This window comes from Sorex araneus, chromosome 7, assembly GCF_027595985.1.
Source record: "Sorex araneus isolate mSorAra2 chromosome 7, mSorAra2.pri, whole genome shotgun sequence".
Lineage (NCBI taxonomy): Eukaryota > Metazoa > Chordata > Mammalia > Eulipotyphla > Soricidae > Sorex > Sorex araneus.
The window spans coordinates 34,741,770-34,753,926 of record NC_073308.1 but is presented as its reverse complement, the minus strand read 5'-3'; the positions used below and the strand labels follow the sequence as shown (position 1 = coordinate 34,753,926).

Genomic DNA, 12,157 nt, shown 5'->3' with positions numbered 1-12,157 from the left:
CAGACGCAGCCCCGTCAGCGAGGGGGCAGCGGGCCTTCCCCAGACGAAAGGGATCCCTGGTGAATCAGGAAAGTTATTGGGCTGGAAAGTGATTAAAGGCTGTGCGTGGGAGGGGATTTCCACGGGGAGGGCAGGGCCAGGAGCGAGCGTGGGCGGCCTGCGGTGGGCCTGCTGCCCACTCCGGCTCTGTTGCAACGGGGGCCCATAAAACCCAAGTGGTTGGAGAAGCAGAGCGCCCAGGAAAGCCCTAGAACAAAGCTCTGTACATCAAAGGGGAGAGGGCAGGTCAGGAGGAGTCTTGGGGTGAGGGGAGCTGAGGGGGCAGCTCCTTGTCCTCAGTCCCTTGGGGAGGAGAGGGCCCGAGAACCCTGGGGCCTGGGTGCAGACGGGCGAGGTGGGGGCAGGGGGTGCGACCCACCTAGGGCCAGGCACCCTTTCCTGTCCCCTCCGAGCTGTGTGGCCTGATGACGCTGGGAACTGGAGCAGGTCAAGGGCAGGAGAAACAGGCCTCTCCTCTGATGGAAAGAGACGCCACGGAGAGAGCTTCCCCCGCCCCCACAGCGAGCCAGGCTCCTCAGGCTTCCCTCAGGAGCTGTGCAGAGGTGGGAGAGAGGAAGTGAGGCGTCCAAGGGGGTGGAGCTGGGTGCCACAACAGTGCCTGGACTCCCAGTTGAGTGCTCCTTCCTCTCCCTCATCTCCAATCTTTCACGTGAATCAGAATCATCCGAAGGAGGGCTCGGTAGCTCTCTGAGGGCTGGACGCCCCCCTCCCCCCGCTCAAACCCAGAATTTCTTGCTCTGGGCGTCTGAGGTGGTGCCTCCAGTCTGCTTGTCTCTCATGGGGCTTAGTGACACTGCTCCCACACTCTGAGAACCACCGCTCTGAGCCTAGCTAGCTCAAGTATGTCTCATGCCTTAGTGGCACCAGTGTGACATGGAAGCTTCTAGAAGTGCAGAATCTCAGGTCCCACCCAAGACCTATTGAATCAGAATCCGCGTCTGTAAGTTTCCTGGGCCATCCGTTTGCCGTGAAGCGTGGGGCTACACCGGGCCCGCCTCCTGTGCTGGGGGTCGGTCCAGGCAACCCCATTGCCTTCCCCTCCGTGCCTCCCTACTGTCAAGGTTGAGGCTGGCACAGGGCCCAGGGACCTTTGGACACACCCGCTGCTTCTCTGCCTCCAGGAAAAGTAGCAGGAGATTGAACACACAGAAGGGCCAGTCCCAGAGCTGATTGCTGCAGAGTCCGAACCCCTTTCCAGGAGGCTTGTCGGGGTCCCCTGGGACTGGCATGGTCATTAATGGACAGCTCCCGCCTCTTATGCAACCCTTGTTCTCAAGGCAACCTGTTTCTATTTTTGTTTTTGGGCCACACCCAGTGGTGTTCAGGACTTCTCCTGTCTCCTCTTGGGCTCAAGGGACCATATGGGGTGCTGGGGGTCAAACCCGGGGTGGCTGCATGCAACTCAAGTACCCTCCCCACTGTGTTATCTCTTTGGCCCCACTTGTTTATTTTTTCACTGTCATCCCGTTGCTCATTGATTTGCTCAAGCGGGCACCAGTAACGTCTCCATCCATTGTGAGACTTGTTATTGTTTTTGGCATATCGAATACGCCACGGGTAGCTTGCCAGGCTCTGCCGTGGTTTATTTTTTACATTAAAAAATATGCGAATACATGTCTTATCTTTTTAAGTACATGTCAGACATGCATGTAACATCCTAACCATGTAGCAGGGGGTGTACAAAGGAATAAGCCCCCTTCGACTGTGGGCCCATGTCTGGAACGTTCCTTGGGCAGCACACTACTATGACTCCTTCTGGACGGAGGCTGTGCAGTAGAGCAGGGGGAGGTGGACTGGAACACAACAGGAGCATATTCTACACCACGGTGTGTTTACTATCCAGAATGATTTCCCCCCTGAACAGTCTATTCTAGACTTTTCTCTCAAGTAGCACTTGTAGGTGTGGGTTTTTTTTTTGTTTTTTTGTTTTTATTGCTTTCTGGGTCACACCCAGCGATGCACAGGAGTTACTTTTGGCTCATGCACTCAGGAATTACTCCTGGCGGTGCTCGGGAGACCACATGGGATGCTGGGAATCAAACCCGGGTCGGCCACATGCAAGGCAAACGCCCTACCCGCTGTGCTATCGCTCCAGCCTCACGTTGTTGTTTTTTTACTTCCGGTTTTTGGCTCATACCGGGCCATGCACAGGGCTACTCCTGTCTCTGCACTCAGGAATTACTCCTGGCGGTGCCCAGGGGACCATGTGGGATGCTGGGATTTGAACCCAGGTCAGCTGAGTGCAAGGCAAACGCCCTACCCGCTGTGCTATTGCTCCAGCCCCACGTTTTGTTAATTTTAACTGATTTGCTGTGTCAAACATTTGTGTAGTGTCCATGTAAAAAGATACTTTGGAGGACGTTTGGACCACACTCAACGGTTCTCAGGGACCGTGACTGGCGCTATACTCAGGGGCCACACCAGGGTCTCTGCTCAGAGGCCACTTGTGCTCAGGGGCCATGTTTGGTGGTGCCCAGGCCTACCCTGGCAGTGCATGGGGGACCATATGGGTGCTGGGATTTGAACCAGCAGCTGCGAGGCTAGTACCTTAACTTGGGATTATTTCCCCAGCTCCGTAACTAGATATTTAAGGAAAGCAAGACAGGCCTAGGTAGGCAGGAAAGCACAAAAGCCAGGCCGCAACGAAGGATGAACAGGAGAAAGTCTCCTCTTCCCTTTCTCCCCCGGAGGAACTTCTGCTCACATAACATTTTGCTTTTTAGTCAGTAAACTTGATTATTAGAAAGTTTTGGACTTAGAGAAAAACAGCAAATTTTGCAGCAATTCCCAGCCCCTGGTTCTCTCTCTCTCTCTCTCTGAGTGTGTGTGTGTGTGTGTGTGTATGTGTGTGTGTCTGTGTGTCTGTGTGTGTGTGTGTCTCTCTGTGTCTGTGTGTGTCTGTGTGTGTGTCTATGTGTGTGTGTTCAGGACTGGGGTTCCGTTTGCTGCCATGAATGAGCAAGGCCCCCATTTCCGATTCCCAGCAGCCCAAGTCTGAGCTCCATCCTGGTGCTGGGGGTTACTTCTGTACCACTTGACAAATGCACCTTATCATATCAGGCAGCCACCGTTACAGAATCGTTTCATCACTCCCCCAGATCCCCGAGATCACGGAATGGTTATCATTACCGCAGTGTTTTTCCCTTCGCTATTATTTTAAATGACAGACTTGTCTTTATGAGTCCATTAACTCTAGCTGGCATTTATTGTGACTCCTCATAATGAAAGGCGGGAAAATGATGGCTTTATCCTTTCCTAACTGCCCATATTTTGTTGTTATGGTTCAGGGGATAGAACCCAGGGCCTTCTGGCTGTAAAACACATGCTCTGCCACTCTGCCAACGCAGGTATTTTCAGATATATTTATTTATTTTATCTTTGGAGCCTGCACACTCAGCAGGCTCAGGACTTACTCCTGGCTCTGTGCTCAGGGCTCACTCCTGGGTCCAATGGGAGGACTGTTAGGGGTACTGGGAAATGTCAGTTGCCAGCAAGACAGCCATCCTACCCATTGTACTATCGCTCCGGCCCTGTTCTCATATTTTCTGAGAAAACTCTGTGAGCCCAGAGGGTGCCAGAGATGGAACCTCTTACCTGCCGAGCGAGCACCTACATTGCATCCCTGGCCTGCTGCTGCCTCCCAAGTTTCGAAGGTTGCATTTCCATTGAAGTCACATCTTTCGCTCTATTTGTGGAGGACCCGCCGTGTCATGTGGGGCAGCATTCCTGCTGCGGGAGCTCCTGGGGCAGCCACGCCAGGACCTTGGAGGCCTCCGAGAGAAGAGAGAGATGAATAGACCAGAAGTATGTCAAGAATTCCAGACAGTCGGATGTGTCCCTGTGAAAGGTCAGGGGAGCAAGGGGCCCAGCAGGTGTGAGTGTGATGGACGGGGCAGGGTTAGACAGGGTGGCAGAGTGGGGCTTACCGGGTAGCTGACTGCAGAGGTACACAGAAGGAGGTGAGGGAAGGAACTGAGTGGTGAGCAAGGCTCGGTGGAGGGAGCTTTGCCTCATTGTTGGGATGGCCAGGAGTGGGAGGTGGGGAGGGGGAAGAAAGAGGATGGTGTGGTGGCGGGGAGTCATGGGAAGCCATGTGACCCCAAACAAGAGCAGGCCTGCAGCCCACTCCCTCTCGCTTTCCTGAGAGGAACTCGTGAAGGCTCTGTGCATCACGTACCCAAGGAGCCACACCCTTCTCCTTTGTTCAACTTACACATTTTGGGGGAGGGCTGGAGAATGGGAAGGACGCTTGCCTTGCATGTGGCCAACCTGGACACCCCATATGGTGCTCCACCAGGAGTAATTTCTTTTTTTTGGGGGGGGGTCACATCCAGCAATGCTCAGGGGGTTCTCCTGGCCCTGTACTCAGGAATTACTCCTGGCAGTGCTCAGGGGACCATATGGGATGCTGGGAGTTGAACCCGGGTCGGCCGCGTGCAAGGCAAATGCCCTCCCTACTGTGCTATTGCTCCAGCCCCACCAGGAGTAATTTCTGAGTGCAGAGGCAGGCGTAATCTCTGAGCAGTGCCGAATGTGGCCCCCAAACCAAGACCCCAAATCATTTTGAGGAGATGCCTCAGTAGTAGGATACACGTGGTGGGCCCTGAGCTTGATGCCCAGCACCACACGGGCTCCGGCCCTCCCAGTAGCACATCTCTGGCTGTAGCCTTGGGAATACAGGAACCTTAGCAAGCCCTGACTCCCCTCCAGGCACTGCTTAGAGGTGACCCCACTCAAAGACTTTTGGGGGCCATGTCAATATACATTTCATGACGGTGATTAAATGATCTCCTATGCTCACGGTTTTTCTATCGACTGAGTCTGATACTCCATGCCCACACAACAGACTTTCACACCGGGCTAAGTATATGTTGCAGGAGGCAGAAGCAGGGATGCGAGCGCGTGCTCCCCTGGGGCATACTGTCCTGTAGAGCTTGGAAGGACCGAGCGAGCGCAGCTCAGCTTCCCACTGGGGAGAGGGAGGGAGGCGCCGGCCCCAGGCTGCTCCCTGGGCACATTCTGTCCAGGCCTTCCACGTGGAGTCAACACGTCCCTGAGAAGTCAGCACCCCCAGGGTCCCAGCCAATTGCCCCAAAAAGGCCACATTGGACACATCCATTCCCAGGAGTGGTGTAGGGTGACCTGGCAAGAAGGTCACGCCAGCACCAGCCCCTGCATTCTGGGATGGCCCAAGTAATTCAATCCGGGCCCAAGTCTCTCCCAGATGGGGCTGCCAGGCGAGATGCCAATCCTGGGGAAAGGTTCTGAATGAATCATCACCCCGGACCCCGGGGCATGAGACGGAAGGCCAGAACTGCCACCGTTCCAGGGCCACAGGGGAGATGGGGTGCTGGGAACTAGATGTTTACTCTTCTAGAATAGACGCTGTCCTTCTGACTTCCTCCAGTGACTTCTTCACCCACTTCCCTTGCCAGTTCATCTTCTCTTCCTTTTGCCAGATCCAGAAGCCTGGTACCCCTCCCGCCAGTAACACGGAGAGGAGAGGATGCTGGGGAGGCACCTCCTAGGACCTCTGTGGGCTCAAATGCTTCTGCAGAGGCAATGTGGCATCACCTAAAGATCCCAGAGCAGGCAGGGATGTGGTTCGAGTGTCCCCTCACATCTTACATGCACGAGGCCCCAGCTTCCAGCCCAGGCACAGCTGCGTGTGCCTCTAGGTCAATAATAACAGTTTTTAAAAAATGCTGAGTCCTCGGGGCTGGAGCAATAGCACAGCGGGTAGGGCGTTTGCCTTGCATGCGGCCGACTGGGGTTCGATTCCCAGCATCCCATATGGTCCCCTGAGCATGGCCAGGAGTAATTCCTGAGTGTAGAGCCAGAAGTAGCCCCTGTGCTTCGCCAGGTATGACTCAAAATAAAGCAAAAAAATTAAAAAAAAAAAAGATGCTGAGTCCTCTTAGCCATCCGCACGCTCATCCCAGCCTTGCCATTCACAGGGCTCTGTGACCTCATCCATGTTGCTGGACCTCTCTGATCTCATCTTTCTCCTGAGCAAAATGAGCACTGAAGTAGTATAAGTCATGCCTGTCTATCCTGAGACTCCAGACCAACAGACAGGGCTCTGCGGGGTCTAAGGACCAATTGGGAATGAGGCTGGAGTGGAGGGGACAGCAGGGAGACGCAGGGGCAGGAAGGCGAGAGGAGGAACGAAGGAGCTGAGAGACTCAAGAGTAGAGCCTGGCTAGGCCCCGCCTCTGCCATGGAGCACTTTGGGTTAAGTGGGGCTGTGCCTGGTTGGTGCCCGGGAGAGTCCTGCCTAGAGTATAAATAGCAAGACAGGTTAAGGTCCTGGGGGTCCCTAGCAGGGTTGTGGAACCCAGCTTCCCCACCGTGGGGCTCCAGGGATTCCTTCTGGGCGTCGCTGCCCAGCCCTCTCCTGGAGGGACACTTTGGGTCTGTGCTCCCCGTGGCCTGGCGGGAGAGGTGCGGGCTGCCTTGTCCTTCATGCATGTGGCAGGGAGGGCACTTCTGCTGGCCACACAGGCCCCTTCTTGTGCCCGCTAGGCTGTCTGCACCACTGGGCAGGAGACTGGAAACACAGGGTGTGGGTACAAAGAGGTCTTATTACTGGTATTATTACGTATCATTATTCCCATAATAATCTATTATTAACATGTCCATGAATAGGCCCTTGAGAATCTGTGGGCCTGAAGAAGCTGACCATGATGGGGGCGGAATTCAGGCTTAGGAGAGCCGTGGTCCGGAGCCGGCTCAGTCTGGGGGTTCCCATTCTTCTCTAAAGACGATCACCGTGGAGGAGGAGGGGAGCCGGCACCGAGACTCGGTACTGGCAGGCCCTGTCCAGGCCGGCTCACCAGAGTTATTTGACTTATTTGATCCCAGTCACTCCCAGAGAGGAAAACTGCAGGCCCCCTGGACAAGCAGGGGATGGGAGGAGGAGAGTAAACTTACACAGGGTGGCCAGGGCATGGCCATGGGGGAGGGAGCTGAGGTCGGCTCAGTGCTGCAGAGCTGAAGCCTCTCCCGGAAGGCCCTGGAAGCAGAGAAGGGGGTGGGGCTGCCTTCTCACGGGCTCAGAGTCTGGGGAGGACCAGGAGGAGGAGCGGTGAGGGGCTCACTCTCCAGGTAGCGGGTGCCCTGGGCCTGAGCCAGGGGTGTCTGCAAGTGGTGCCAAGAGCATCTCCAGGCCTCCGTAGGATCCCGCCTTCTCTTTCCCACTGGATGGGGGGTAGAGCAGCTGGCTGTGGTTCCCCTCTTGGGCCCGACACTGACATCTGTCCAGGGCGGAACAACCCCAGGGAGGTTTGACCCCTTCTTCCCCCACGCCCTGACTCCAATATCGTCCTCAGTATTTCTCACATTGCACAATGCCCAAGCGAAGCGGGCCGAGCTAGGAACCAGGGGCAGAGACTTGGGGAGTGGGGGAGGAGAGCCGGGAGGGCAGGGCAGGGCTTCCGTGGCCTGGGAAGCATCCAACAGCGCTCTGAGCCCACCGTGCAAGTCCTAACGGGTGGCACAGCGCGACCGCGGGAGAGCTCACCCCACTTCTAGGAGGTGTCCCCCTCCCCTGCCCCCCTCGCGTCCGAGCCCTAAGGAGCCGCCGCCGCCGCGGTTCCCAGCAGCGGCCGATGGCAGGCCAGGAGGCCGGGGCTGTTGGGAAAGGTGCGCCCTGGCAGTGCCAGCCTCCCCGCCCGCGGCGCGGCGCCTGCAGCGGGTGACGAGTCGCGGCCCCGCCTCCCGGGCCCTGCCCGGGCGGGTGCGCGTTGCGGAGGGGAGGGGAGGGGAGGGGAGGGGAAAGGAGGGGAGGGCCGGCCGGGGCAGGAATGCGGGGCGGGCGGGCGGGCGGCGCAGCAGGCGAGCGGCGGAACATGTAAGGGCACATCCCGCGAGCTGCCGCCCAGCGCGCACACCGAGCCCAGGGCAGCGAGCGAGCGAGCGGGCAGCGGGCAGCGGGGCTCTCGCGCCGGGCAGCGAGCGGCGGGCGCAGCGGGGCAGCGGGCGGGGCGCGGGGTCCCGGAGGACAGCGGGGTCGCGGGCCGCGGGTGGGCCCGCTAGCACGGGCAGCGGCCCCGGGCAGCCTGCCGCTGCGTTCCCGGGACCTCGGGGCGCCCATGACGGCGGCCACGGTGCTCAAGGAGGGCGTGCTGGAGAAGCGCAGCGGCGGGCTGCTGCAGCTCTGGAAGCGCAAGCGCTGCGTGCTCACCGAGCACGGGCTGCAGCTCTTCGAGGCCAAGGGCACGGGCGGCCGGCCCAAGGAGCTCAGCTTCGCGCGCATCAGGGCCGTGGAATGCGTGGAGAGCACCGGACGCCACATCTACTTCACGCTGGTGACGGAGGATGGCGGCGAGATCGACTTCCGCTGCCCCCTCGAGGACCCGGGCTGGAACGCCCAGATCACCCTGGGCTTGGTCAAGTTCAAGAACAAGCAAGCCCTCCGGTTTGTGGGCTTGCGGCAGAACCTGTGCCAAGACTCACTCCTGACCTAGGCTTCCAGGGGTCCATGAGCCCGGCGGCCAGCAACATTGGGTAAGGCTGGGGCCCTGAGTCCCCCCCCACTTTTTTCCCCTCCAGAGCCACCCACAGCCTTGATGTGCTCCTTCAAATCCGGGCCACCTGGGGCTGGAGAGATAGTGCAGTGGGTTGGGCACTTGCCTGGCATGTGGCTGATGTGGGTTCACGTACTGTCCCCAGTAGAGTAATTCCCTAGTGCAGAGCCAGGAGCAATCCCTGAGCACCCCCCGAAAAAAAAAAAAAAGAACAAAATCGGGCCAGCTTGGGACCAGCAGCAACTCAGACTTTGGGTATCTGAGCTTGGGGGGGGGGGCGCAGGTTGGGGGATAGATCCAGGGCCAAGAAAAGAACTTTCCCTTGGGGTACCAGGCTGTGGTGACCCGGGCTTGGGGAGTACGTGGATGGACTGGCCTCCCCTAGCCAGGTGGGTCTGCTCTGACTCCAGTGGAAGCTGGCTGGCACATGGTCTCCTGTGTCTGGGCCTCTACCCCCACCGGGCCCAGCTCCTGGACTTACTCGAACATGGCTGAGACTTGGCCATCCTGCTAGGAGGGACATTGTCCTAGGGACCTTTGCTCCTGGAACTAAGTCAATTTGCAGCTGCTCTCAGCTCCGGGGGAGGGTGGGGAGGGTAAGGAAGGTGGGGGGGGATGGAGAGGAAATAGGACCAAGACCCCTCCCCTGTCTCCCCCACCCTGGGGCTCCGCCAGAGGGCTTGGCTGGGCCCAGGGGCGCCTCTGTCCATTCTTCACTGTGAGTTTAGGCCTTCGGCTGAGCTGTTGGCAGAGCAGGGGTGCTGGAGGGTGGTCAGGCCTGGCCAGTGGCCAGGCTGCTGATGCCAAGGGAGGTGGGCTGCCTGCCTGGCCCTGAGTGCCAGCCAGTGCCAGCTGGGCCTCCTGGAGAAGTGGGCAGTGGAGCTGGAGCCCTGACGGGGTGGGCGGATGGGTGCAGGATGGGGGTCAGGGTTGGGTACTAGGGGGACCTTCAGCCTCCCTGAGTACCAGGGCAGGGGGCAGAGGGTGGATTTGTGAGCACGAAGGCCCAGGGGAGGGACAGGAATAGAACCTCGAAGCCCTGGCTCCCAGCCCTATGCCCTCTTCCCTAATACCACGCCTCCTGTGGGGCTGTGCCATGTGGGGTTACCTCTCCACCCGCCGGCCCCCCCCCCGCCCCCAGCTCCCACACTGCCTCACCCACCCTGCCTGGCAGTGCCTTGTACTCCCCCCACCTTCACCCCGGAGATGCCTCAATGAGACAGAACCAGCCACGAGAGGATTCAGCCCTCTGTGCTGCCCATGTGCACTGAGCATGGCTCCACAGCTCTGCCAGCAAGGACATCTGGCACCCCACAGGGCGTGCCACTCCTAGGGCAGAGCCAGTGTGTGTGTGTGTGTGCGTGTGTGTGTGTGTATGTGTGTATGCGCGTGTGTGTATGTGTGTATGCGTGCGTGTGTGTATGTGTGTGTGCATGCGTGTGTGTGAACACGTGTGTGTGTGCATGTGTGTGTGTGTATGCGTGCATGCGCGCGCATGTCCTGCACCTCAAATGTGCCATGCCGGAGAGCAGCCCGATGTGTGCAAGCCCCACGTTTGTGTGAAAAGCTGAGCAAGGCTACGAAGGGGAGGAAAGCGGGGAGGGGGGAGCAGAGAAAGGAGTAGCCCCCACATAGAGCCTCCCTAAGCCCCAGAGTTACTGCTGTCTGGCAGAGTGAGGGGGCCTGGGCTGAGAAACCCCCCCACACCTTGAGAGCAAGCCATGGGGCGTTTGGGAGGAAGCCGCCCCCCCTTGACTGATGTGTTGGCCAATGCTCTTCCGTGTTTGTCCCGAGGTGGGGAGATGGGCGAGCACTGGGCTTGCGCTGGAGTCTCCTTCCCACTGCCCGCTCTCACTGCTGCTCTTTCTTGCAGCTTTCCAGTCCCCTTGGGCACGCGGGGCCCTAACTGTCGGGCACAGCGGAGGCTGTGGACACGCGGAGGCGGCGCTGGAGCTGGAGGAGTAGACAGAGCCTGGAGAGAAGGGCCGAAGGCTGTGAGGGGCTGAGGATGAAGATTCAGCCCCCGGCGACTCCCAGACTCTCGGGATGTGCCCAGCTCAGGGCCTGGCCTCATGGGCCGTGGAGGGAGTTGGCATCCCCATGCCCTTGCCCGGGCAGGCTGCCGTCTATCCTGCGGACTGTGGTTCATCCCGGGCTCGGTGCCATGTCCGGCAGAGGCCTGGGGACTCAGGAGGCCAGCCTGGGAGCAAGAGGAGGAAGCACCCCGGGACCCCCGCCACCCCCTTCTGGACTCACTGTGGTGTGGGGGAGCTGGTGGGCCTCATGCCCACATTTGGGGGTCTCCTGCTGCTTCGGTCTTTCTGGGACCCCCAGCCATGCGGGCCCTGTCTTTGCACACTCTTTCCCCGCCTCCTGCCCCCTTCCCCGCCCCTGCAGTGCTAGGCCTGGAGGTGGGTGGGTGGGGGTTGGCCGTTACCATTTCATGCCTAGCCCCGAATGAAGTCCCCTGCCAAGGGCAGTGACCACACCGTTTGCTGCGTGAGTTTCTTTGTCTGACAGACGTCGCTCTCCCTGCCCGGCCCATCCTGAAATCACCAGCCTGCTTGGGAGGGGAGACGCCACCACCCCCAGAAAACAAAGTTTTTGTGACCCTTGGAAAGAAGGGGCGGGGACATGGTCTGGACGAGGGCGTACCTGGCCACTTGGGGTGTGTGGAGGCCTGGGCTGGGGAAGGATGCTGGGCTGGGCTGGGCTGGGCGTGGCTGCCACGGGAGGAGTCCCCTTATGGCTGGGGCCTCCCGCTTCCTGCAGGTGTCTGGCCTCTCTGCTCTGCTGCGAGGCGGGCAGGCCTGCATCCCTGGGGAGCAGGAGTAAGCTGCCCGGAGTTACTCAGGAGCTAGGAATCTGGCCACCCCCACCCTGGCCTCATCTGGGTCAGCCATGCACCCCTCTCTGGCTGGCTCGGATGCTCTGGAAGGAGGCAAGGCTGGGTGCCCGTGTCAGCAATTTGACATGGCTCCACGACCCTCTTTGTGTTTCTAGCCTGCTCAGTGTGCCATCCGATTCCTCCTGTCACCCACTTTTAAGCCCCCGTGTCCTCTGTCCCAGACCCCAGGCCTCGCGCCTCTCCCTCAGGAACCCTGTCTCGCCCATGACTGAGAGTGTATGTTAGAAACGCCTGGAAACAGCACGATGGGTAGGGCACCTGCCTAGCATGCGCCCAGCCTGGTTTCTGTTCTGGAACCACATGGTCCCCCAAACCTTGCTGGAGGCCCCCCACACTGGAGGGGTAGCCCAGGGATCCCAACACCACAGGGCCCACGCAGCCTTGCGGCTTCAGACCCTTCACTGAACCAGCAGCCCTGTTTGGTTGAAAATTGTTCTCGGGGCCCCTGAGTAGCACTTGGGAGGCCCCCAGGGGGGAAAAAAAAAAGAATTTACCAATTAGGAAGGAATGTTTACAAATAGCTCTTATTATCTCATTAGGCCGTGTGCCCGCTCCTGGGAGAATGCCATCCTGCGCAGATAAGCCTTCCTGTTCCCTGCCCCTCGGTGCCAGGGAAACCTGGGGTCCTCTGGAGCAGTGTGTCCCAGAAAGGGTGATACCC

General features: G+C 59.1%; 1 protein-coding gene across 1 annotated transcript; it reads left to right on the top strand.

Moving 5' to 3' along the window:
- The first annotated feature begins 7,859 nt into the window (after positions 1-7,859).
- PHLDA3 (pleckstrin homology like domain family A member 3) lies at positions 7,860-11,074 on the top strand. Its single transcript, XM_004610023.2, has 2 exons — positions 7,860-8,568; positions 10,462-11,074. Exon 1 carries the CDS (start codon positions 8,154-8,156, stop codon positions 8,526-8,528), a length of 375 nt encoding a protein of 124 aa, XP_004610080.1. The 5' UTR covers positions 7,860-8,153; the 3' UTR covers positions 8,529-8,568; positions 10,462-11,074.
- The last annotated feature ends 1,083 nt before the right edge of the window (positions 11,075-12,157 follow it).